This window comes from Nelumbo nucifera, chromosome 1 (assembly GCF_055504915.1).
Source record: "Nelumbo nucifera cultivar China Antique chromosome 1, China Antique-T2T, whole genome shotgun sequence".
NCBI lineage: Eukaryota > Viridiplantae > Streptophyta > Magnoliopsida > Proteales > Nelumbonaceae > Nelumbo > Nelumbo nucifera.
In genome coordinates this window covers 135,294,702-135,317,470 of record NC_142649.1, presented here as the reverse complement: position 1 = coordinate 135,317,470, position 22,769 = coordinate 135,294,702, and the positions used below count along the sequence as shown (strand labels likewise).

Genomic DNA, 22,769 nt, shown 5'->3' with positions numbered 1-22,769 from the left:
GGGACGAACACTGCTGGTTCTGTTCCATCATCATTGTGTCATCTTCAGTGGAGCAGTTCTTGGTATATTCTTTGGGCGTGAACACCAACGTTGGGAGATACTGCTTCTCCGGATCAGGTATATCCCTTCCCTTCTCTTGTGGTTCAGATATGGTTCGGTTTTGGTTCAAGTTAGATCATTGAATACTGTATTCTAAATTCAGGGAATATGATTCCCAATTGGAAGAATGGCAAGAAATTTTTGAAATTCGCCCACCCATTCTGCATCCATTTTTGGCGTCCATATGATGGATCTTACCATTCTTTCAATAGCGTTGCTGAAACCTATTCACAAAAATTAAATGTGGCCAGGGTTTACAAGTTGAGAAGTGATGTGAAGAATTTGAGACAGGGGGAGAAACCATTAGTTGTATACTTCTCAACACTGAAGTCTTTATGGCAAGAAATATATTTGATAGAAGCTGTAGCCTGGGATACCACTAAGGATGCTGAGACCTATAGAAAACTGGTTGAGAGAAACAGGGTGTTTGAGTTTTTGACAGGGCTAAATCCAGAGTACGACATTACAGAGCAAAATATTTTATCCAAGGATAGTGTCTCACTATCTCAAGCATATGCCTTGGTAAGTAGTGGAGAAAGCATAAGACTTGTCTAGGTCCAAGGGGCTGGTCTAAATGATCACTTTGCTAATATGGGAGTGAAACCCAAGGGGGTTGCAGGGACTCCAAGTAGCTCAAGGAAGAAAGATTATCTGTGAGTATTGTAAAAAGCCAAAACACACTAAAGACAAGTGATGGAAATTGCATCCTGAGCTCCTACCACTTCGGTTTCAGAAGAAGTCTGACAATATAAAGGCAGGGAGTGCCAATGTTGCTGTTGGTCTAGATAGTGACAGATACCAAGCTGAAGAGATGACGGCTAGTGAGCAGTTAGCAGCTATGAAGGCAGAATATGAGAAGTTTGGGAGGATGATCAGTCACCCTAGAGGGTGTGACCTCTTCTTCCAATCCTCTAGGAAATTCAACCTCTTCTGCATTTGCTCATTCAGGTATACGGGCTTTTGCCAATCATGCAACCATTTTAGGTAATCGTAGGATCCCTTGGATTATTGATTCTGGTGCTTCTGATCATATGACTGGCCTTTCTACTTTGTTTGTTTCATATGATTTACTTCCTGGACGTGACAAAATCAACCTAGCCGATGGCTCTCTTGCCCCTATCTCCAGCAAGGGAACCATCAAGGCTACAAACTCCTTGGTTCTTCCTTCTGCTCTTCATGAACCATGAACCCAGACTAAATACAAACTTGTTATTTTCAATTAGCCTAACTAAGTCATTAAATTGTTGTGTAACCTTCTTCCCTTCTTACTTTGTTTTTTTAGGATCTAGAGTCTCAGAAGGTGATTGGGAGTGCCCGTGAGGCGAATGGAATATATTTGCTGGATACTCCTGGACAGTGCCATGAACAACCTGGAAAAGCTACTTATGGGTGGCTACAAATATTTTATCTTGTTCAGTGATGACTTTTCTCGATTCATTTGGATATTTTTGATGAAGTTCCGTGATGAAGTTCCCAGACTTGTGAGGCAATTCCATGAATTTGTCCTAACCCAGTTTGATACCAGAATTAAAATTTTTAGATCCAACAATGCAAAAGAATATTTTGAGAAAAACCTGACCTGCTATCTCACTGATTTAGGGGTTATTCATCGAAGATCTTGTTTTAGGACCCCAGAACAGAATGGAGTTGCTGAAAGAAAAAAGTAGACATATTGTTGAAGTTGCAAGAAGTATTCTATTTGCCTCACATGTCCCTACAAAATTTTGGGGTGATGCTGTTCTCACTGCTACCTACCTTATAAACCGTATGCCATACAGGGCTTTAGGGTTTAAGTCTCCCTTCAGTCTTCTTCATCCGGACAAGGATCTTTTTTCTATTCCTCTTCGTGTCTTTGACTGCACTTGTTATGTACATATCCCAAGTGTCCAGAGACATAAATTTGAACCAAAAGCCTACAAGTGTATCTTCCTTGGTTATTCCCCCACACAGAAGGGTTACTGTTGTTTTGATCTGAAGACTGGCACTCATTATGTCTCAATGGATGTCACCTTTGATGAGCTTTCTTCCTTTTATGGTTCTTCTCTTGTCCTAGTTGAGTCTCTTCCTCCTTCAAATGAGTCAAGGGAGGATCAGTCACTTCACTCTCATTCTAGTATTCCTATTTATCCTCCTTTACCTCATCGTCCTCTTTTTAGTCCCAGGTTGTACCAACGGCCGAGAACTAGAAATGAGTAGATTGTTTCCCCTCCAACTCATGAGCCTCATGCACTTCTAGTTACAGATGAGACAACAGGTACTGTTACAGCCCCTTTGGAGCGATCGTTCCCAGACCTTGATATCCCCATTGTTATTAGGAAAGGAAAAAGGAAGTGTACTGCACATTGCATTTCCAAACACCTTTCTTATAGTTTGCTCTCTCCATATTTTGCCTACCTTTCTTCTGTTGCTTCTAACCCAATTCCCAGGTCTGTGTCAGAAGCTCTTACTATTCCAGAATGGAGGGATGCTATGAGAACAGAAATTGATGCCCTGCACAAGAATGACACTTGGGAAGTGGTTGATTTGCCTGAAGGGAAGGATCCAATAGGCTGTAAGTGGGTTTTTACTATCAAATATCATGTTGATGGCACCATTGAAAGGTACAAGGCTAGGCTGGTTGCAAAAGGCTATACAAAGACATATGAGATTGATTATCTGGAGACCTTTGCCTCTGTTGCCAAGATGATTTCTATGAGAGTTCTGCCATCTTTGGCTGCACACTCAGATTGGCCACTTTATCAACTCGATGTAAAGAATGCATTTCTGAATGGAGAGTTACATGAGGAGGTCTATATGTCTCTTCCTTCAAGGATGTATGAAACAAATATGAAAGGAAAGGTCTATAGGCTGAAGAAATCTCTTTATGGACTCAAACAGTCCCCTAGAGCATGGTTTGAAAGGTTTAGGGCTGCCCTTGTTAGCTTTGGCTATGTATAGACACAGTCTGATCATACCCTCTTTGTGAAGAGAGGATCCTTGGCTGTTTACCTGATTGTGTATGTTGATGATATTGTTGTGACTGGTAATGATGTCTCAGGGATTAATGATCTCAAATCTTTCCTTTGTACAGAGTTTGAGATCAAAGATCTGGGGGAATTGAGATACTTTCTTGGCATAGAAGTTGCTAGATCCAAGGATGGAATCCTTATCTCTTAGAGAAAGTATGTTCTTGATTTGCTCTCTGAAATAGGGAAGATGGGTGCTAGACCAATTGCTACTCCTATCGATATGTGCCATAAAATCTCTACTTAAGATGGAATATTGTTAGAAGATAAGGGAGTCCTCCAGAGACTACTTGGAAAACTTCTTTATCTATGCATGACTCGGCCAGACATTGCATATGCTGTCAGTTGCATCAGTCAGTTCATGCATGCTCCCAGGGATACTCACATGGCAGCAGCAGAGCGGATTCTGTGTTATTTGAAGGGCTCCCCTGGAAAGGGAATTCTATTTGCTAAGCATAGCCATATGAAACTTGAAGCCTACATAGATGCTGACTGGGTCGGAAACATTGATGACCGAAGATCTACCTCTGGGTACTGTAGCTTGGTGGCAGGTAATATTGTCTCTTGGAGAAGCAAGAAACAATCAGTTATTGCTCGATCTTCAGCCGAAGCAGAATACAAAGCCATGGCTCATGGAGTTTCTGAACTATTGTGGCTTAGATCCTTGATGGAGGAACTGGGTATTGAGCATGATAAGCCAATGATGTTATACTGTGATAATCAGGCCGCCATCAACATTGCTCACAACCCAATGCAACATGATAGAACTAAGCATATTGAAGTTGACAAATACTTCATTCGAGAAAGAGTAGCTTCTGGAGAAGTGTGTCTACCTTTCATCACCTCTGAAGGACAGTTAGTTGATTTCCTCACCAAGGGCATTCCCAAGGCTAAACTTCAACATGATACTGGCAAGCTTTGCATGATTGACATTTATGCTCTGCTTGAGGGGGAGTGTAGAGAAGATGGGCCGAATGGCCCATAGGCTATTTATCCTTTTTATCTTTTATGTTCTTTGCTGTAATGGCCCTTAATCTGGGCTATATTCTTTCTTATGTTATGTCTTTTGAATTTTCTACCTAACTAGGGACTTCTCTGTAAATTACTAAAGTTTAACTTAATGAAATAGAATTAAGGGAGTAAGAGAAGGGATTATGTTAGAAAATCTCTCTCTCTGAACCCAAGTTGCCGCCACTTTCTTCTTCTTCTTCTCTCCTCTTGAATTTTGATTTCTGCTACTTTCTTTTGAATTTTTGCAACTTTCTAAACAGTCATTTCTTCTCAAAAGGCTGTTTTTCTTCTGCCCCAACTCTTTTAATCATTGAATCCCTAACACCACATCAGCTCCATAGAATTCCAGCGGGTAAAAATCCACTCGGAATTCACACCCTTGCATCTGTAACTTGAGCCCTTCGCATATTCCATCACACCGTATACAGTTACCATCAGCTACATGGGCGGAGAACGGGACGATCAGTTCAATTGCTAGCCCCAACTGCTTAGCCAGCACAGCGGTAATGAAATTCCGAGTACTACCACTGTCGATTAATACTGCAATCCGTTGGCCCATAAGCCGGCCCATCAATCGCATGGTCTGGGCTGAGTGTGTCCTTGTTAGAGCTTGTAATGAAATGGCTGGCTCTCCTGGTTCCCCTAATTGGCTCGGTTCATCCGTGTCATCGGCCCAGTCATCTTCACCTCAGGGTCGATTTGTAAGGTGAACACTTGATGTTGCTTGCACTTATGTCCAAGGGAGAATTTCTCATCGCAGTTGTAGCAGAGGCCTCATTCCCTACGAGCCTCCATTTCCAGCCATGAGAGCTTCTTCAGAGGAATTGGTTGCCTTGGTGGTCGAACCTTCAGGACGATTGAGTGGAGTCTTCAAGATCGGTCCTGTGCCTCGGTTTATTTTCCTCAAGCTATTTAGCCTGTCTTCGTGGAGTCTTGCCAGTCCAACAGCTACGGATATGGTGGTAGGTTGCATGGCCTTCACCTCTACTCGTATTTCGTCTCGGAGACCGCCAATGAAACATCATACGAGCGCATTCTCCGGCCAGCCATACACTCTCATTGCCAGTCGCTCAAATGCAACCTGGTATTCCCGTACCGTGCCTTCTTGTCGCAACTTCGACAGAGCTTCGTCAAAGTTTTCGAAAGAGGAAGGTCCAAAACGGATACATAGGGCTTCCGAAAACTCTTTCCACGTCATCTGAGGATGCGTTCGTTTGTACCATTGGAACCAGTTGATCGCCTCTCCTTCTAAGTACAATGAAGCGATCGCTACTCTCTGATGGCTCGCGATCTCCTGGATATCAAAGTATCGCTCTGCTCTGTAGATCCAAGAAAGAGGATCTTCTCCATTGAAAGCCAGAAAATCCACTATGACCTGGCGGTGATTATTTCTGCCGAGCCGGCGAGAACTGTCTTGAGCTCTCGTCATCGTTTTCTTTGCTGTTTGGTGATGCATTCATCTTCTCACACTGTGACATCACTGCTGAGATCGCTTCCTTGACTCTCGCAGGTCGCCGGAGAACTTGTGTAGATTGACCTCAATTAGATCCACTCTCTCTTCTACCGACACTGATCTGGTCTGCGGCATGGACAACCACTTCTCTGGACGAAACCTCAAGTTCTGATACCAGAATTGATGAGAGCCTGCTCACCACAGGAGTCTTCTTCGAGGGAGACTCTGCCTCCTGAAATCAGAAAATAGAGAGGGAGAGAGAGAGAAAGACTCTGAAATGGCTCGATGCCTTTCTCATTGTTTCATGGGCTATTTATAGATGTCGGTTACCCCTCTTTAGCCATAATGGGCTATCTTGCGAGGTCCCTGATTATACACTAGTTTAATGGGTCTAAATGGGCCATCACATTTCTGTTATTATCAACAGTTCCATCAAAATGACAATCAACTTCCAACCTAAGGCAAAAAAAAAAAAAAGAAAAAAAGAAAAAAAAAGAACAAAGAAAAAAAGAGAAAGACTTTGGAAATGACTAGGATTCATCAAAAGGGTGAAATTTTATGAAAAAAGAGCTGTGACATTTCATTGGTTTTGACTGTATGACGGAGCTGGAAAATCTCAAACTGTTCTCCCCCTATGCATGTGGTGAAATTTTAGGTGTTTGTTCTTCTTCTTAGTACAGTATTGTTGGACCAAAGATTAACCAAGAAATAAGGGTGTGCTTATCCATTGGGAATCTAAGAATACTCAACTGGAGACTGGCGAGACCAAGAAGGATATTTAGATTTTTTTGTGGCACCATTTCTGACTAATGAAGCATTAGATAGGAAGAAACTGCTATACAAAGCAAGTAGATGGAAATTTCCTTAAATTTATCATTACTGATGGAGGAGTCTTTTGTCTTTTCACTAGAGGGGTGCATGGATTGCAAAACATGGGATGTGCCAAATCAGCACAGTACTTTTTCTTTTTGGAATTTCCAACTACTAACGCTGTTCTAAGCGTAAAGTTATCCCTTTTCTGGTTCTTTTCAAAACATATGATATTTCAGTTACCATTTATATAATGTTACATGTACTGCATACCTGTTTATTTTATGATAACTAAAAAATGGTGTTCATCAGTTTATATTTATACTTCTATAACTTAGTCTGTTGATGAAACTGAATTAATGCTTTAATACTTGTCTGTCATAATCCTTCAAAATGAACTATATGGACCATCTATCTTTTGGATTTGTCAAATCAACATTTCCAGAAGTCTCATATCTATTTAATGTTATATGTCTCTGAAAATTCTCGTTATTTTGTTGGACTTGTCAGTCACCAACTCCTTATAAGAAGTTACATATAATGAAACCTGAGAATAACAAAGAACAATTTCTTCCAGGTGGTTGATGGGGCATATGATGGGGTAAAGCTCAGCTCTACCAACCAAGCAGTTCTTTCAGAGAGTGGGCTTGGGAAGAATAGAGGCTACAATGTACCCTTGGAAATAAAGCCAGCTGGACAATTTGAGCCACTATACAAAACAACACTTAGTGTGCAGGTTCCTTCATGTCATATCCCTTACATGGATCTAGTTGTGGCTATCAATGTCTTTTAAAGTTGAGTAATTCATAACTTCATATTTGTTCTCTTTCGAAGGATGGAGAGTTGCCAGTTCTTCCACTATCTGTTTATGGAGCAGTTGCTATGGCACACAGTGAAGTCTCTGAGGAGTACTCTTCACCATACCAGTTTTTCTTCTATCTCTATGATAAGAGAAATGTAAGTCCTAACTCCCTTTTGGTATTTATTATGAGAGTTTTATAATCAATACTTATTTCTTGCTTATGGTCTTCTAGCATGATTTAGACTTAAGGGGCAACTAAGAGGAAACAGAAGATGAAACTCCTTGAATTTATTTTCCATCTGATTTGAGGATGATCTTCTTGTAGTAATTAATTGTGCCAAACATTATTCCCACAGGCTGGTTTAGGAGGCTTGTCTTTTGATGAAGGTCAATTTTCAGTTTTTGGGTATGCCTCCATCTCGTATATGAACATTTTCCTTTTTGGGGCATTGTCTTCTTTTAACAGGTTGAGCATTTTCCATTTTCACTTATTTTGGTTGACTTGATCAACTGCAATTCCTTGAATATACAGATATACAACTGTGGGGAGAGATATACTTCCACAAATTAAAACAGGAGATGTGATCCAATCTGCAAAGCTAGTGGAAGGTCGTGATCGCCTCATATTGCCAGATGAAAATTGATCTCTGCTTCCAAAAAGGGTTACCATTCATTTTTCAATGTTACTTCTCAAAAAGCATTATTTGATTTCTTAGAATAGTTTTTTCCCATCTTCTGTAAATCTTCTGTTTTCACCCATCTTTGTAAAACTAGTACATTGGTCTTAAGAATGAAATGGCTGGAAAGAGATCTGGGGAGCAGTTAGATACTTAGATGGGGAAAGCTTCTTCCTTATTTGCTGATCTGTACTTTGTAGACACCGAGACTCGGACCATAAATGATACTTGAAATGAAATCATTGAGAGGTGGCTAGAGCCTGGAGCTACTCACGCTTTTGATATTATAAATTGCTTTTCCCCCCAAAATTGGAATACTGTTTATTAGAAAATTTACATTAGATACAACTCCCTCATTCTCAACGAAGTCAGGCATCAATATCCTGAGCACGTTGTCCATGCGTCAGATTTGCCCATACTATGGGCTACACACATGACATCAATGACGTCGTCTGCTTGGGCTTCTTCCTTGACACCAAGGCTTAGTTCAGGGAGAGTGCTAATACAAATATGTTCATTACAAAACCTTCTTTACTGTATCTCTAAACATGTACTTCACTCTTCCCAAACTGAGCCCACATCTTTTTCTAGGCGAGGCGACCAATATATCTATCAAAAGGTTTTGAAGCTCAATTGAACTCAATGCTTTGTGTTTGTGAGCTACCCATCCAGGCATCCAGAAGGTCGCATTACCAATGGAATGCCCAAAGTTATTTTATACTACATTGTGGGTTCTGGCATTTCTTAAGAAAAAAAGCCGTCTTTTTCATATAATCATCTCTGAGGTTTCGTTTGTCTGCAATAGCAATACAAATTTATTTTATACTAGTACAAATGTATAGGAGTGCAAATAAAGAATGCAAACTCTATTTATTTTTGCTAAAGTAATTTTTTTTACCAGTAACCCTTTGAAATTGAATCTGGATTTACTCCTCACAGGCACAGCACTTTCAATGCACGGCTGCGATGTGCTGCAAGGTTGGTGTAAGTAAGGAACGCTCCGGGAGGAGAAAATCTGATTTCGGTGAAACTGACTTTGCTTTTTAGAATCTCTTCTAGAACCTTGGCATGACACGCATTCTAAGCTAAACCGTAAGTCGGCATTCAACATTCATGCAGGCTTTGACAAGATAGGATATCATGACCACCTGGAAAATCACAATTATCTTCAGTCATTCTAGAACTACAAGTCTAGAACTACCAATATTGTTGATGGTGTGATTATGGGCTACAATATTGCTGTATGGAAGTCATATCAATTCTACTGGGTATCAACTTAATGAAGAACACAGTTTATGGTACTAAATCAATGTAGAACAGTAGAAGTATACTTGGTCACTAGAGAATAGAGATCAAATGCATGAAGAGTGCCCAAAAAATAACTCTTGAAACCAAAAAAAGAGTCATTTTTGCAGCTATGCAATGAAAGAACTACCAAAAGTAAAAGTTAGCCACCCCCAACCCCAAAGGTTCATGAGATGTTTCTTTTGCAAGTACACTACAGATTTTGTGTTTCAGTAGCAGACCTTTCTTTGATTGGTAAGAAACAGTAATGCATTCTAAACTTGATAATTTGCAGAAAGCAATGACAAGAAAATAATAGAGCTGAACCTCCATAGCCCTGGAACCAAAATGATGATAATAAAATCTCAATTGACAGAAGACAAATATTCAACCTGCAACTTCTCCACCGCTTCTGTGGTTCAACCAAGACAAGATATCACCACGAACAATCTCAACATTCTCATCTGTCTCTCCAAACAGCAAAGAGTGCATCATTCCTTCATATATTCTTATAGTCTTGTCCTCACTCTTGGCAGCTTCATAAAGAGCTCTGCTTACTTCTGGGTCAGTCACAACATCTGCACTCCCATGTAAAACAAGAAAAGGGAGGCTCACATCGCAGAGCCTTCTGTTCAGGTAATCAGTAATCCGTAAAAGCTCCACCACAGTGCCCAATCTTGGCTTCCCCTGGTACCTCATCGGATTCTTTCCCCCAATAATCTTCTTTTCTGGAACCTTAACGGACTTATCAAGAAGATCGGCTGTGGGAACGATTGGCAATGTGGGCATGAATTTCGCAAAGAAAATGAGGATATCAGGAATTGGCCATCTGGGTCTCACCTTTTCAGAGATTCTACACATGGGCGCAACCAAAATGGCACCGTTCCAGGCCTTGGGGTCTCTGAAATGAATCAAGAGACAAATGGCTCCACCCATCGATTCTCCGTAGAGAAAGGAAGGTAATCCTTGATATTCGGGCTTCTCTTTAATCGAATTGAAGAAGGAGAAGATATCGTCAACGACGAGGTCGACGTTAGGGACAAATCCCTTGAGGCCCTCGGAGCGGCCATGGCCTTCGAGGTCAAGAGCAAAGGAGGCGAAACCCTTCTGCGCAAGGAAGATTGGGGTGGACTGAAAGGTCCAGCTGATGTCGTTGCCGTATCCATGAACCATACAGACGATGCCACGTGGATGGGAGGAGAGTGGCAGCCATGATCGGATGAAGAGGGAGAGGCCTCTGGGAGAGGTATAGAACGATTTGGATCCACGGATGCCTTTAGATTTGTAGTAATCTTCCTCTGATTCCGGGGTGCTTCCCCAAAAATGGAGGCGTTCATGGGGGTCCTCCATCTTTGGAGAAGGTTGGGACTCGGGAGATGTTAGACGTCTGTACTGTTTCGCCTGTCTGTCGAAAGACTCTGTTTCCGTCATTCTGTGTTTAGAAAATAAAACCTGACTGCGTCTGCGGTTGGAATGGAAGGTTAAGTTGGCCTATCGGTGTTGGAAACTTGGAATTGGCTGGGCTACAAGAATCTGTAGTTCTGTACTGTAAATTCCGACCTGGTTCGGACTTTGAGTGTCCGTTTGGTTTTGCGCAGCGTGAGATGAAGGAAAACAAATGGTTACCCATAAAAATGTTATCCTAGGGTGTTTGGTTGCGTGTAAAACTGCCTTTGGTAAATATTTTCCAAAATGTGAGTGACGGGAGTAACGGGACAGGAATGGCAAAAGTGGAAAATGACATTTGGGCTCCCTTTGGAAAGAGTGCAAATGCCGTTCAGTGCATACTTGCACTCAGTTTTGTTTGTATTTGACGAAAATTCATTTATGTACCGAAAGTGATAGTTTTCACAAATTTCAGCTCATGTTTGCATCTGAAACGGGAGAAAAGTTTACATTGAAAAAAGGATTTAAACTTTTGCATTCAAAGTAGATTATTGTTAAAAAGATATTTTCTAGCCTTACTATTTGTGTTTGCACCTATTGCAATATAAATTTATCAATGCAAAATTAAATTTATATAAATTTATATAGATTAAAATGCACTCTATATATTTGCATTTATATTCTATTTGCACTCTTTCGGCCTTTCCAAATGGAGCCTTACTCTATTTACTTTTTTTTTTTTTTGTATTGGTTTCAAAAGTCATTTTCTGTGTTTTTTGACCAACCCCAATAATCTCGAAATGGAATTCTCTGATTTGTCCACCTTTTTTTTTTGAGCTGGGCCATAGATTTATCTCTCCAACCTTTTGCAGAATTTATGATTTTTAACCTAGGGGCCCGTTCAATGACTATATAAGGAATTGAGAAATGCTCCTCATGATATGCACCTCACTCTGACCTCACAAGCACATTCCATTGTGCATTGGGAACATCTCCCATGAATAATAACATATAAGTACGGGATATGTTCCTGATACATGGTAGGATGTGCCGGTGAGGTCAGTGTGAAGAGCGCTGTGTGAAGAACAGATCCAGACTTGTCTCTAAGTGAATGGCTTTTTTTTTTTTTTTTGGCTACAGGAAGTGAATGACTTATTACTTTGTTTTATTGTGGATAAAATAATTTAATAATAAAACATTCAAATATATTTTAATCAACCTAACTTCGGCTTTACAATCTCCTTAGTTCACTATAAAGACAAACAATAAACCATTTAGGGTGTGTTTGGACTGTGATTAAAATTAGAATCCAAATATCCTGAAATTGGAATTGGAGTTTTGTTTATTACCCCTGCTTGTTTAGTTCAGACGAGAATTGGAATTGCATTCCATAAGATGTGTATGATTCCTAAGAAGGGTTAGCATGGGTAAAGAGAAATAGGGTTTGGGGGTCTTAAGTTATTAGTCTTTTTCTTTTTTGGGCCAATTAAAGGGGAGGTTGGAATGACCATTCCCTCAAATGGAAAAATGCCATTCATTCCAACCAAATGGCTCAATTGAAATGGGCCATTTTTTTTGGCAATCAAAAGCATAAAAATCATTCATTACTGGAATTATTGTACACCAGTTCCTCCTGATTACATACATCAACATTTTCATCAAAACATGTATGATATGCTAACATATGAGCTAAAGCATTGTGATGTCTACTAATATGTATAAATTAACTTAACCTGATCCATAGTATTTACAATATGCTAACAATTGAGCTCATTGTCTTTGCCTGCTAACTTCTCAATTATAGTTTGAGCATTAGATAATATAGTGACCTTGGTGTAGCCCAACTGTTGTGTTGTTTTTGAGACCTTGGATTATGCTCCATAGTTCTGCATCATAACTTCCTCTGGCTTTGCATTTTTTACCCTCTGTTGCAATAATGGAGTTTTGAATGGAGAGTATAACAAAACCATAGCTAGCATTACTAGTTGCAGAATCAAAAGACCCATCAGTGAACGCTTCAATTGCGGGCTCTTCTTGTGTTTGACCCTGATTTGTCTCATCATTTTGGTCCAGTTGCTCCGGTTGCTATTGCTCCTGCTTAAGCATGTAATGCTGAGCTTTACAAACCAGAGTTTGTGGGTCAATGAATTTATTTTGAAACACTCCATCGTTTCTTGCATCCCATATTAATCTCATGATAATGCAAATTTGCGCAAAAAGATTATATTTTTCTTTCTTGTTAAGTGAGGAAGGAAGATTATTCCACCACTCCTCAACAATTAATGATGTCTAGAGGTTTTTGAGCAACGTGTTCAGGATTGATTCCCAGCTGTGCATGACACCAAACAACTTTTGAGAAAGGGCAAAGGAAAAATAAGTGGTGGAAATTTTCTGAATGCTACTTGCTAGGGCACAACTTGTGTCCTCCTCTTTGTATTTATGTTTTATTTTATCTTTTGTGATAACACCACCCCAATAAGCCTTCCAAGTAAAAACTTGAAATCTTTTTGGTACTCCAGATTCTGGACCATTTGATAGAGGAGTTTGATGATGTTGGTTGTTGATGTAGGAAAGCCAAATAAGCAGACTTTACTGTATATTTTCCTTGTTTGTTCTGACTCCATAAGCTTGTATCAGAATGATCCCTATGGCTTAGGGGTACCTGAAGAATGTGCATTGCAGATATCTCATAAAAAATGTCTCTGACTTTGTCTATATCCCAACTTCCATCATCTTTTATTAGATCTGAAACCATGCATCTGACCCGTGAATGCCCCAAGGTGGCATTTGGTATTGGTATTTTACCTGCTAAAGTGGGGACCCAAGGATCAGTTAGAGCATTTGCCTTGTGACCATCCTTGACTTTCTAGCAAGTATTTGCTTTAAAAATTTTCACCATTTTCCTTGCTTGCCTCTACCAATTTGAGCCTTGCTTTGTGAGCTTCTCGTCAAAGAAACTACTATTTGGGTAGTACTTTGTTTTTATCATTGCAACCTACAAATTGTTTTCTTCATTTAAGAGTTTCCAGACTTGCTTTCCAAATAAAGCCAAGTTCATCTTTCTTCCTTTTCGAAAACCCAAACCTCTTTCGTGCTTTTGTTTGCAGAATTTGTCCCAAGCAATTGAATGTAATTTCTTCTTTTCTATATCATTTCCCTACCAGAAATCCCTTTCTCTTCTTTCTATATCTCTCAGTATCTGAGATGGAAATATAGAAGTTGAAATTGTGTATATGGGAATCGCTTAAGCTACAACCTTGATCAAAGTTGTCCTTCCAGCTTGCGACAACAGCTTTGCTTTCCAAGCACACAATTTATTTTGCACTCTCTCCTCTATTTCTTTAAACTGATGTTGATCTCTGCAAGTTGTATAGATATGAGAGCCCAAATATTTTTCTTTGGATCCCAACGCTCTCATCCCCATGTATCTCATTAACATCCTTCTATGCCTGTGATGTACATTTTTGCTAAAATACATTCTACACTTAGTGAAATTGATTTTTTATCCTGAAAATTTTTCAAAAGATGTAAGAGCTTGCTTCAAATGGAAGAGGTTTTCCTTATCATCCTTACAAAAGATCATACAATCATTAGCAAAAAATAAATGTGTGATGTTTAGATTTGAGCTAGCAATTTTATATCCTTCAATATTCCCTCCTGCAGTTTCTCTTTCCAAAATTGTTGAGAGTACCTGCATCTCCAAGATGAAAAGGTATGGGGAGATTGGATCCCCTACCAAAGACCCCTTTTTATTTTAAAATGCCTAAAAATGCCACCATTCAATTTTATTGCAAAAGTAGGAGTACTAATACACTGATGCACTAGATTACACCATTTCTGCCGGAAGCCTATCTTTCTCATCCCTGCCATCAAGAACTGCCATCCCATTCTATCATATGCTTTTGACATATCAATTTTGATGGCTACCTACCTTTTTCCTTTCTTTTTCTTATTCATCTTGTGAATAATTTCCTTTGCTAGCAAAATGTGATATGCTATTTGTCTTCCTTTCAAGAAACCAACTTGGTTTAGGGAGACTATTTCTTGTAATATTGGTTATAACCTCCCCACCATCCATTTGGTTATTATTTTATATACTACATTACAAAGGCTTATAGGTCTATACTAAAGTGCTGATTCAAGGCTTTTACACTTAGGTATAAAAACTAAGGGCCTATCTCTTAAGAGTAATCTTTTAATTTTAAGAGAAAAATGGTTGTTCGTTTCCTCTTATTTCTTATCTCTTAAAGTGCAATCATACAATTTTTTGTTTTCCAATGATTCCTCCAAAAAGACAAACAAAAACTCTCATATATGGGATTAAAATGGATATTTGATAATTTTCAGAATTCAGAATTCAGAATGCAGAACAATATTCTCTGCATTTAGAGTTTAGAGGAAAGAAAAGTTCACCAATACCAATATACCTCTTAACGTAATTATTGCACTTTCAGATGTCAGACTCCAGAGCAAACAAATAGGCCCTAAGTTTGTGTTGTTCCACCCTGTCAATAGAGACTCACAATGAAAAAATTCCACCACTAATTGATAGATGTCCTCCCCCAATAAGTTCCAATATTTTTGAAAGAAAAATGCTATAAAACCATCTGGTCCTGGTATTTATGTGGATTCATTGATTTCACAACATTAAGAACCTCTTCTTTAATTGTCCCCTCCTCCAACATAGAGACATGTTTTCTATTCAAACTTGGTAAGTTAAGATTTTGGATCCATGACTCTTGAAAATCTTCTTTTACATCCCCTACTGACTGAATAGCTTTTTCAAACACCTTAGTTATTTCCTTCTTTTTCATCAACCATTCCCCCATACTTCCTTTTATTCCTTGAACTCCTTGTGTTCTCCTTTTAAACTTGATCATTTGATGGAAAAAATTTGTATTTTTATCCCCGTCTTTCAACCACAATACCCTAGACTTCAACCTCCACATCTTCTTGTTTTGCCAACCACATGTTATATTGTTCTTGACAATTCTTTAAGAGCCCTTGAATTTCTTCTTGTTCATCCTTGAAGAGCAATTCTTGTATTTTTGAATCAAGTTCTTTCAACTTTTCCTCAATCCATAATCCACAATCAAGTTATTTTGGAATTTCAGTTGTGCCTTGCATTTTTTTTTTTAATTTCACAATAATATTGTAAGCTTTAGAGCCCCTTCTATTTTGTCTCCAAACATTTTCAATAATTTTAGGACAGTCTTGGTGTTCAGTCCACAAGGGCAATAAATGAAGTTGAGATTTAACACACTCTGTATTAGTGCTTGTTCTTAGCAAAATGGGACAATGATCTAAACATAGTCAAGGTAAATGCTCTACACTTGCCTCTGGAAAGACGTCTAACCATTCTTGTGTAACAAACACTTTATCCAACCTTTCAAGAACTTTCTGTCAGAGTCAATTCGAAAGTCAGAAAAGAAAAAGAGAGACAGACAGAGAGAGAACAACTGAATGGTGGGTGTGACACATTGTGTTAGTCGACACCCTAAAAGATATATTTATATTAAGTTTGTAAAAGGACAGATTTACCCTTAATATACAGGAGAGAGATAATACAAAGAATAGATATACAACAAAGAAAAATAAAAGTACAAAAATAGCCCTACGGCTAAAATTCATTGTCTCTACACTCCCCCTTAAGCTGATGCCTAGGAATAAGCATCAATTTGTCCATGAGAAATAGATGTTTAGCCTGTGTCATTGCTTTAGTCAACAAGTATGCTAGTTGGAGCCCAAAAGAGACATGAGGAAGAGATATGGTACCCTTAAGAAGGAGATCGCGAATGGAGTGGCAATCAATTTCTATGTGTTTGGTGCACTCATGGAAGACAGGGTTGGATGCAATTTTTATTGCACTGATATTACCTGCATAAAGGGGAACAAACAATGATGGCTCATTTAACATTTCAAATAGAAGAGCTCGAATCCATATGATCTCACTACACACGGAAGACATAGCCCTGTATTCAACTTCAGTGGAAGGTTTGGACATAGTAGCTTGTTTTTTGCACTTCCATGAGATAAGGGAGTTGCCTAGGAAGATGAATGTGAGATGATGAGCTTGTTTCAGGGCATCCAACCCAATTAGCATCCACATAGGCCATAAGATGAATGTGAGATGATGAGGAGAAGAATATCCCATGTGATAGTATGCCTTACACATATCTTATAATCTGATGAACTACAGATAAATGTGGTTGTCTGAGAGAAGACACAAACTGACTTACTATTTGAACTGCATAAGATATGTTTGGCTGAGTCATGGTGAGATAGATTAAACTACCCACTAGTTGACGATAAAGGGTAGGATCTTCAAGGGGAGACCCGCCATCTTTGCTGAGTTTCAGGTTCAATTCTAGTGGAGTGTCCACAATCTTAAAGTCACTAAGATTTTCCTATTTAACCAGATTAGTCGCATACTTCTGTTGATTAACAAAGTAGCCTCGAGAATTTCTACTCACTTCAAGGCCTAAGAAATACGTTAAAGGCCCCAAGTTCATCATCTTGAAGGATTCATAGAGAGGAGTAATATCCCTTGTAATGAGTATATCATCAACATAGAGAAGTAACATCATTATTCCCTACTTCCTCCTTAAGATGAATAAGGAATAATTGGAAGGACTCTGGGTAAAGCTAACATTAGTGATGATGGATCTAAACTTTTCAAACCATGCTCGAGGGGCTTGCTTCAAGTCATAAAATGACTTCTTCAGACGACAAACAAGTTGCGGATTTACAGTATCCTAGAGGGGGCTTCATATTGATTGTCTCTTTTAACTCCCCATGAAGAAAAGCATTCTTGATATCCATTTGATGGGTTGTCCACTGTTTGGCTGCAGATATAGCCATCAGAAGACGTATAGTAGTCATTTTAGCTACAGGAACAAAAATTTCCTCATAGTCTATCCCGTATTCCTGTTTGTATCCCTATGCAACATGTCTGGCTTTATATTTGTCTAGGCTCCCATCAGATTTCAGTTTCATAGAATAGACCGATCGACTTCCTATGAGAGAGGCTTCAGGTGGAGCTTGAACCAGGTCCTAGGTGTCATTCTCAATAAGGGCTCGAATCTCAGAATCCATGGCATCTTTCTAGTGTGTTTCTACTATGTCCTACTGGTAAGATTTGGGAATGTATGTGGTAGATAAAACAACAAAAAGGAGCTATTGTTCGGTGAATAACTATAGCGGTTAGGTGGTTGAGAGATTATAGTAGAATGGTGTAAAGTGGGTTTAGGAGGAAGGTCAGATACACTTACTAATGGAGTTGGAGTGACCTAATCAGCAACGGGAGGCAGAGCAGAGGGGGGGGGATGGAGACTAAAGAAAGTCGTTGCTTCCTAAAGTATATCTGAAGCTGCTGCAGAGGCGACAGTAGAATATCTGAGGTGCCTGTAGAATCAAAACTGTGCAACAAGAAAATAGAAGGAGATGTGAATTTTACAATATGTTCAAAAAAAGACACACTTTCAAGAAAGACTACATTGTAAGAGATTCGGAGGTAGGCGAAGAACCAAGGGATCATAGCAAAGGAACCCCTTATGTTTAGAACTGTATCCCATGAAGGCACACAAAGTTGCTTGTGTAGTTAACTTTGTGCATTCATGGGGTGGAAGGTGGGTACATGGATAGGGGATTTGTGAAAGAGAGATTAAAAATGAGAGATTAAAAATGAGAAGAGTTATTCAAAACATATGATGAAAGATGGTTTATGAGATACACAGCAATGCTGGCCGCCTTCACCCAAAACCAAGAGGGTACATGGGAATCCTGTAAAAGGGTTCTGACTACACTCAAGATGTGCCCATTTTTCCTTTTTACTACCTCGTTTTGTTATGGGGTGCCCGGACAGGATTTCAGGGGTTGAATTCCATGTTGTTTCAGGTAGTTCTAGAAATCCCCATCAATATATTCTCCGCCTGAATCCGATCATAGCACACAGATTCGAGTATCAAATTGGGTAATTACATCGGTGTGAAAGTGTTTAAAAACAATGTACACTTATTTCTTTCGAAGAAAATAAGCCCAAGTAAAATGAGTGCAGTCATCAATGAAGGTTACAAAGTACTTATACCCCAATCGTAAAACAATTGGAGACGACCATACATCACTGTATATTAAATGAAAGGGAATGGTTGCATGCTCAGAATAAGAAAGAAAGAGTAAAATATGACTCTTACATAAACCACAAGTAATTGAGTCTTTATTCACAATCTTAAAAGAAACAGCGGAAATAGGTAAACTACCAGAAGCAAATAACTGATCAAGTTTCTTAGAAAAATGATGGCCAAGGCGTCTATGCCACACATGCCAATTATTATTACAATTAAAAGATCCAGAACTAGAAGTAGTAGAAAGCAAACAAGAAGTAGCAGCAGAAATAGTCTTATTCTTCTCAAACTCCAAGGTAAAGAGTCTTCCCAGTCTATGCCCCTTCCCCTTCACTTCTAAAGTTAAGGGTGATCCATCATATGGATGGCCGAACCATGCAGGGAGGTTGGGCAAAATTTCAAAAATTTTCTTTCATCATTCCGGGAATCCTATTTCCAGATTTAGAAAAACTGCATTTTTCAAGGTTTGTTCTTGAAATAAACCAGACCAAATCTAAAACCAAGATTAAGGGAAGGATATACCTATACGGAATCAACAGTAGTTCCCAACGCAGGTATTCTCACCCAAAGAGTTCACCAAATCCTTCCTCCATTAAAGATGACACAACTTATGGTGAGACAGGATCAACAAAGATATTCTTCATCTAGAACCCCAATTTTTCAGCAAGAATCATGCAAGGATGTGAGCATAGCTTCAAGATTGTTTCTTTCAGTAAGAAACAATATCAAGATCCAATCTTGATTACTCCAAGAACTGGAGATCAAATAGGGTAGGCGACAAGAGCAAATGATAAAAGTAGATTACAGAAAAAAATAATTATTTTTGTAGAATTCACCCCCTAATTCATATCTTTTCAAGATCAGCTTCCTAATCAAATTAGGAAAGGGTTATTTGATTCAAATCTTTATTTGGATCTAGACTCTTTAGTGGATAAGACTTATCTTATCCTCTTGCTGATCCCTATCCAAATATAAACCCAAATTCCCCCCTTTTAATTAATCTCATTAAACCCACTTCGAATTAGGCTTTAGGCCCATTAAGCTTTTATGCTCACTTCCTTTTAATTGTTGGCTAGTTTGGTTCTCTTTGTATGGCGTGGGACCCTATCATTGATTTTCACAAAAGCAATATTGGTTCAGCCTAGTCTCTATTACAAAGCCTGGCCAAATTCACTACTGAAGACAGTGAACCCCTGAGCCCATCAGTATGGGCTCTTAATAGGCCCAACATTTACACTAAATGGCCCCTAGGTCCAGCCACCTTATGAAGGCTTAAGGACTATGAACTTATGTGAGATTAGCCCATCAGGTATAAACCCTAAATGGTCTTACACTTAACCTCTTAGTCCATAATGATCAAACACTGCCCGATAAGAGAGGACTTCTCCTTTGCCTGCAAGGTACAGCGTTGCACTCTCTGCTCACATGGATCCCAAGAATTAAAACCTTTTGCAAACATTTTGTGAAACCATAATATATATGTATATCTCTATATAAATAAATTTTGCAAAACCAAATCTCAACAAGTTTGAAATCAACTGCCGATAGTTTAGGTTTCCATCAGAGAGAGTGCATTCTTCAATCATTCACTTTGTTCAATAAAGGGGCCAATTCTGTCACTATGATCACCCACTCAGGTGAATTCTCAGACTGCTCCAACATACCCAGGTTTTGACCCCGTTAAGGATCTCACTGGTTGGCATATTAAAGACAACCGAATCCAACACCTAGTGTAGTACCATAATCAAGTCTAGGGGTTAGGTGTAAGTTTTCAGTTTTTTCCATCTGTCTCCAAGGTCTAGGGCATAATTGGAAAATGGTCTGGTTCAGGATTTCAAGCAAACCCACACTATATGTGCTTCAGGTCTTACCCTGGCAGCTGAGACAAGCCACTCCAACTGACTTGGTAGCATATTAGTATCAGCCTTGGCAGGGATAAACCTCCCCAGGTCTATCCAATGGTTGTGAATATTCTAAACTAACATGAGTCTCATAAATGTCCAGTTTAAGGGTATTACACAGAAATACACCATAATAACATGAATCAATTATGCATTTTATTTATTTACAATAAATGTCAAAAAGTACATCAATCTGATTGGAGCTAAGGGCATACACTGTATAACAACCTCTCCAGTTTGCCGGTCCTGTATCAAACAACCATCAGAAGTAAATGAGACATTATTACATTCCTCTACAAGTTGGCTAATAGAAATCAAATTGGTGGTGAGTTTAGGTACAAATAGAGTTTTGGATAAATGAAACGGAGATGATTTAGAGGTAGATAAATACAAATAATCATAACCAAGTGTGTTAAGTTTCTCACTGTTTGTAGTAATAATATGTCTATTGGGAAGATGGGGTTTGGGATACTAACCAAGAGTAGCCCCTGTCATGTGGTTAGAGGCTCCCGAGTCTATATTCCAGAGGTGGTTCAGTGAAGGGCAATAGGTTGGTGATTTACCAGATAGACCGATAGCAAAAAACATTAAGGAGATGACCGAGGACATGAGCTATCAAATCCTTTCTTGAGACATGCCATTGGTGGTGTCGTTTTGGCTAGCTACAAAAGTGATAGAGGAGGAGGCATTTGAACCATCTACAATAGTCTGATAGACCTTATAGTTCCCTTTCTTCTAATTTGGACCACTACCTTTCTACGACCGGGTAGGACATTTAGTGATGATGTGGCCGATTTGCTTGCAATAGGTGTATGCGTTTTTATTCTTACAATGGGAGACAACATGCCCATACTCCTTGCATTCATAACACTGTATCTTAGAGAAATCCTTCTTCCTCTTTGGTTTAGTTGCCAAGAAGACAACATCATTGTTGGAATCATTCCTTTCATCTAGTGCAGTCTGAGTAGTCAATCTAGTTTTTGCCCTCAAAATCTCCCCAAGAATAGTATGTAAGTCAGGAAGTGTTCATCGACTTAGGATATTAGATTGGACGAATTCAAATTCTGGCCTTAGATGCATTAGGAAATGCGTAATTTTTCTCATGTCAAAGTGTTCCTTCATATATTTAACACAATAGTCTGAAGGATCATCTCCCATGTGAATTAACTCATATTCTGTCCAAAGGTTAATGAACCTGATATAGTACTCCTAAAACTTTCTATCTCCCTGATAGTAAGAAAAAATGTCAACATTTATCTTATACTGTCTAGAGGTATTCGACTGCTAATAAACTTTCTCAAGGTATTGATACATCTCATAGGCTGTCCTATACCCTCTCATAGGGATAGAAATATCAGTTTTGACTGAGCCTAGAATCGATGACGCAATTTTTGCATTGTTGATCTTCCACTGATTATGTCCTCTAATGTCAGAGTCATCAGGTTTAGACACAAATCCATTTAGGTACCCCCAAAGACCCTTAGCTTTGATATGGAACTAAAAATTGAACTTCCATAGTGCATTGTTCGTATGTTGAATTTAATAGGAAGAACATTCATCCTTTATGATGCCATCGAATGACAAAGGGAAAAACCACACACTTCCAGAAACCAAAAGAAATTCGAACCAAAGAAGAAAAGAAGAATACCTTTCAGCTGATGTCCAAAAAAGGCAACTGTAGAGTTCTGTTGAACTGAAAAGTGGATCAAAATCCCTTAAAGAAAAAACCGATCCAAACCAAACCAAAGAGGTTCGATAGATATGCTCTAGGCGACACCAGATCTAAAATTTCAGGCTGATCCGATGTCTCTATAGGGAGACATGAAAAAGGATTGAATCCAGTGGCACAACAGTTTGGAAAATAGATCTATAAAGTTCAGATCTATAACCGATCTAGGAAGTGAAATAAACAAAATAATCAAGAACTTCCAAATACTGGTAAGGAGTTCTTGAATCAGTAGTAACCAAGGTGTTGAGTGAAGTTCAGGTCGTGACCTGCTCTGATATCATGTAGTCAGTTCGAAAGTTAGAAAGAGAGAGACAAACAGAGAGAGAACAACCGAATGGTGGGTGTGACACATTATGTCAATCGATACACTAAAAGATATATTAAATTTGTAAAAGGACAAATCTGCCTTTATTGTATAAGAGAGATAATACAAAGAATAAATATACAACAAAGAAAAGTAAAAGTACAAAAATAACCGTATGGGTAAAT

At 38.9% G+C, this 22,769-nt stretch overlaps 2 protein-coding genes across 2 annotated transcripts in view; one reads left to right on the top strand and one right to left on the bottom strand.

Moving 5' to 3' along the window:
- Nucleotides 1-8,148, top strand: part of LOC104612562 (Cyclophilin-like peptidyl-prolyl cis-trans isomerase family protein) — a 39,561-nt gene extending 31,413 nt beyond the window's left edge. The window contains exons 9-12 of the mRNA XM_010279998.3: nt 6,956-7,114; nt 7,213-7,335; nt 7,537-7,586; nt 7,713-8,148. Coding sequence (XP_010278300.1) covers nt 6,956-7,114; nt 7,213-7,335; nt 7,537-7,586; nt 7,713-7,824 — 444 coding nt within the window. The 3' untranslated portion in view covers nt 7,825-8,148. The remainder of the gene's footprint in view (nt 1-6,955; nt 7,115-7,212; nt 7,336-7,536; nt 7,587-7,712) is intronic.
- Nucleotides 8,149-8,597: 449 nt separating this feature from the next.
- LOC104612561 (alpha/beta-Hydrolases superfamily protein) lies at nt 8,598-10,745 on the bottom strand. Its single transcript, XM_010279996.3, has 2 exons — nt 9,534-10,745; nt 8,598-9,005 (listed from the first exon to the last, which is right to left on the bottom strand). The coding sequence occupies exons 1-2, from the start codon at nt 10,570-10,572 to the stop codon at nt 8,962-8,964; spliced, it is 1,083 nt and encodes a 360-aa protein (XP_010278298.1). The 5' UTR covers nt 10,573-10,745; the 3' UTR covers nt 8,598-8,961.
- Nucleotides 10,746-22,769: the final 12,024 nt, after the last annotated feature.

Excerpts from the sequence above, each read along its gene's own strand:
- LOC104612561 (XM_010279996.3), bottom strand. The coding sequence starts at position 10,572 with ATGACGGAAACAGAGTCTTTCGACAGACAGGCGAAACAGTACAGACGT. Across the intron at positions 9,006-9,533 it reads AAGCGGTGGAGAAGTTGCAG|GTGGTCATGATATCCTATCT; the intron begins GTTGAATATTTG and ends GTGATTTTCCAG.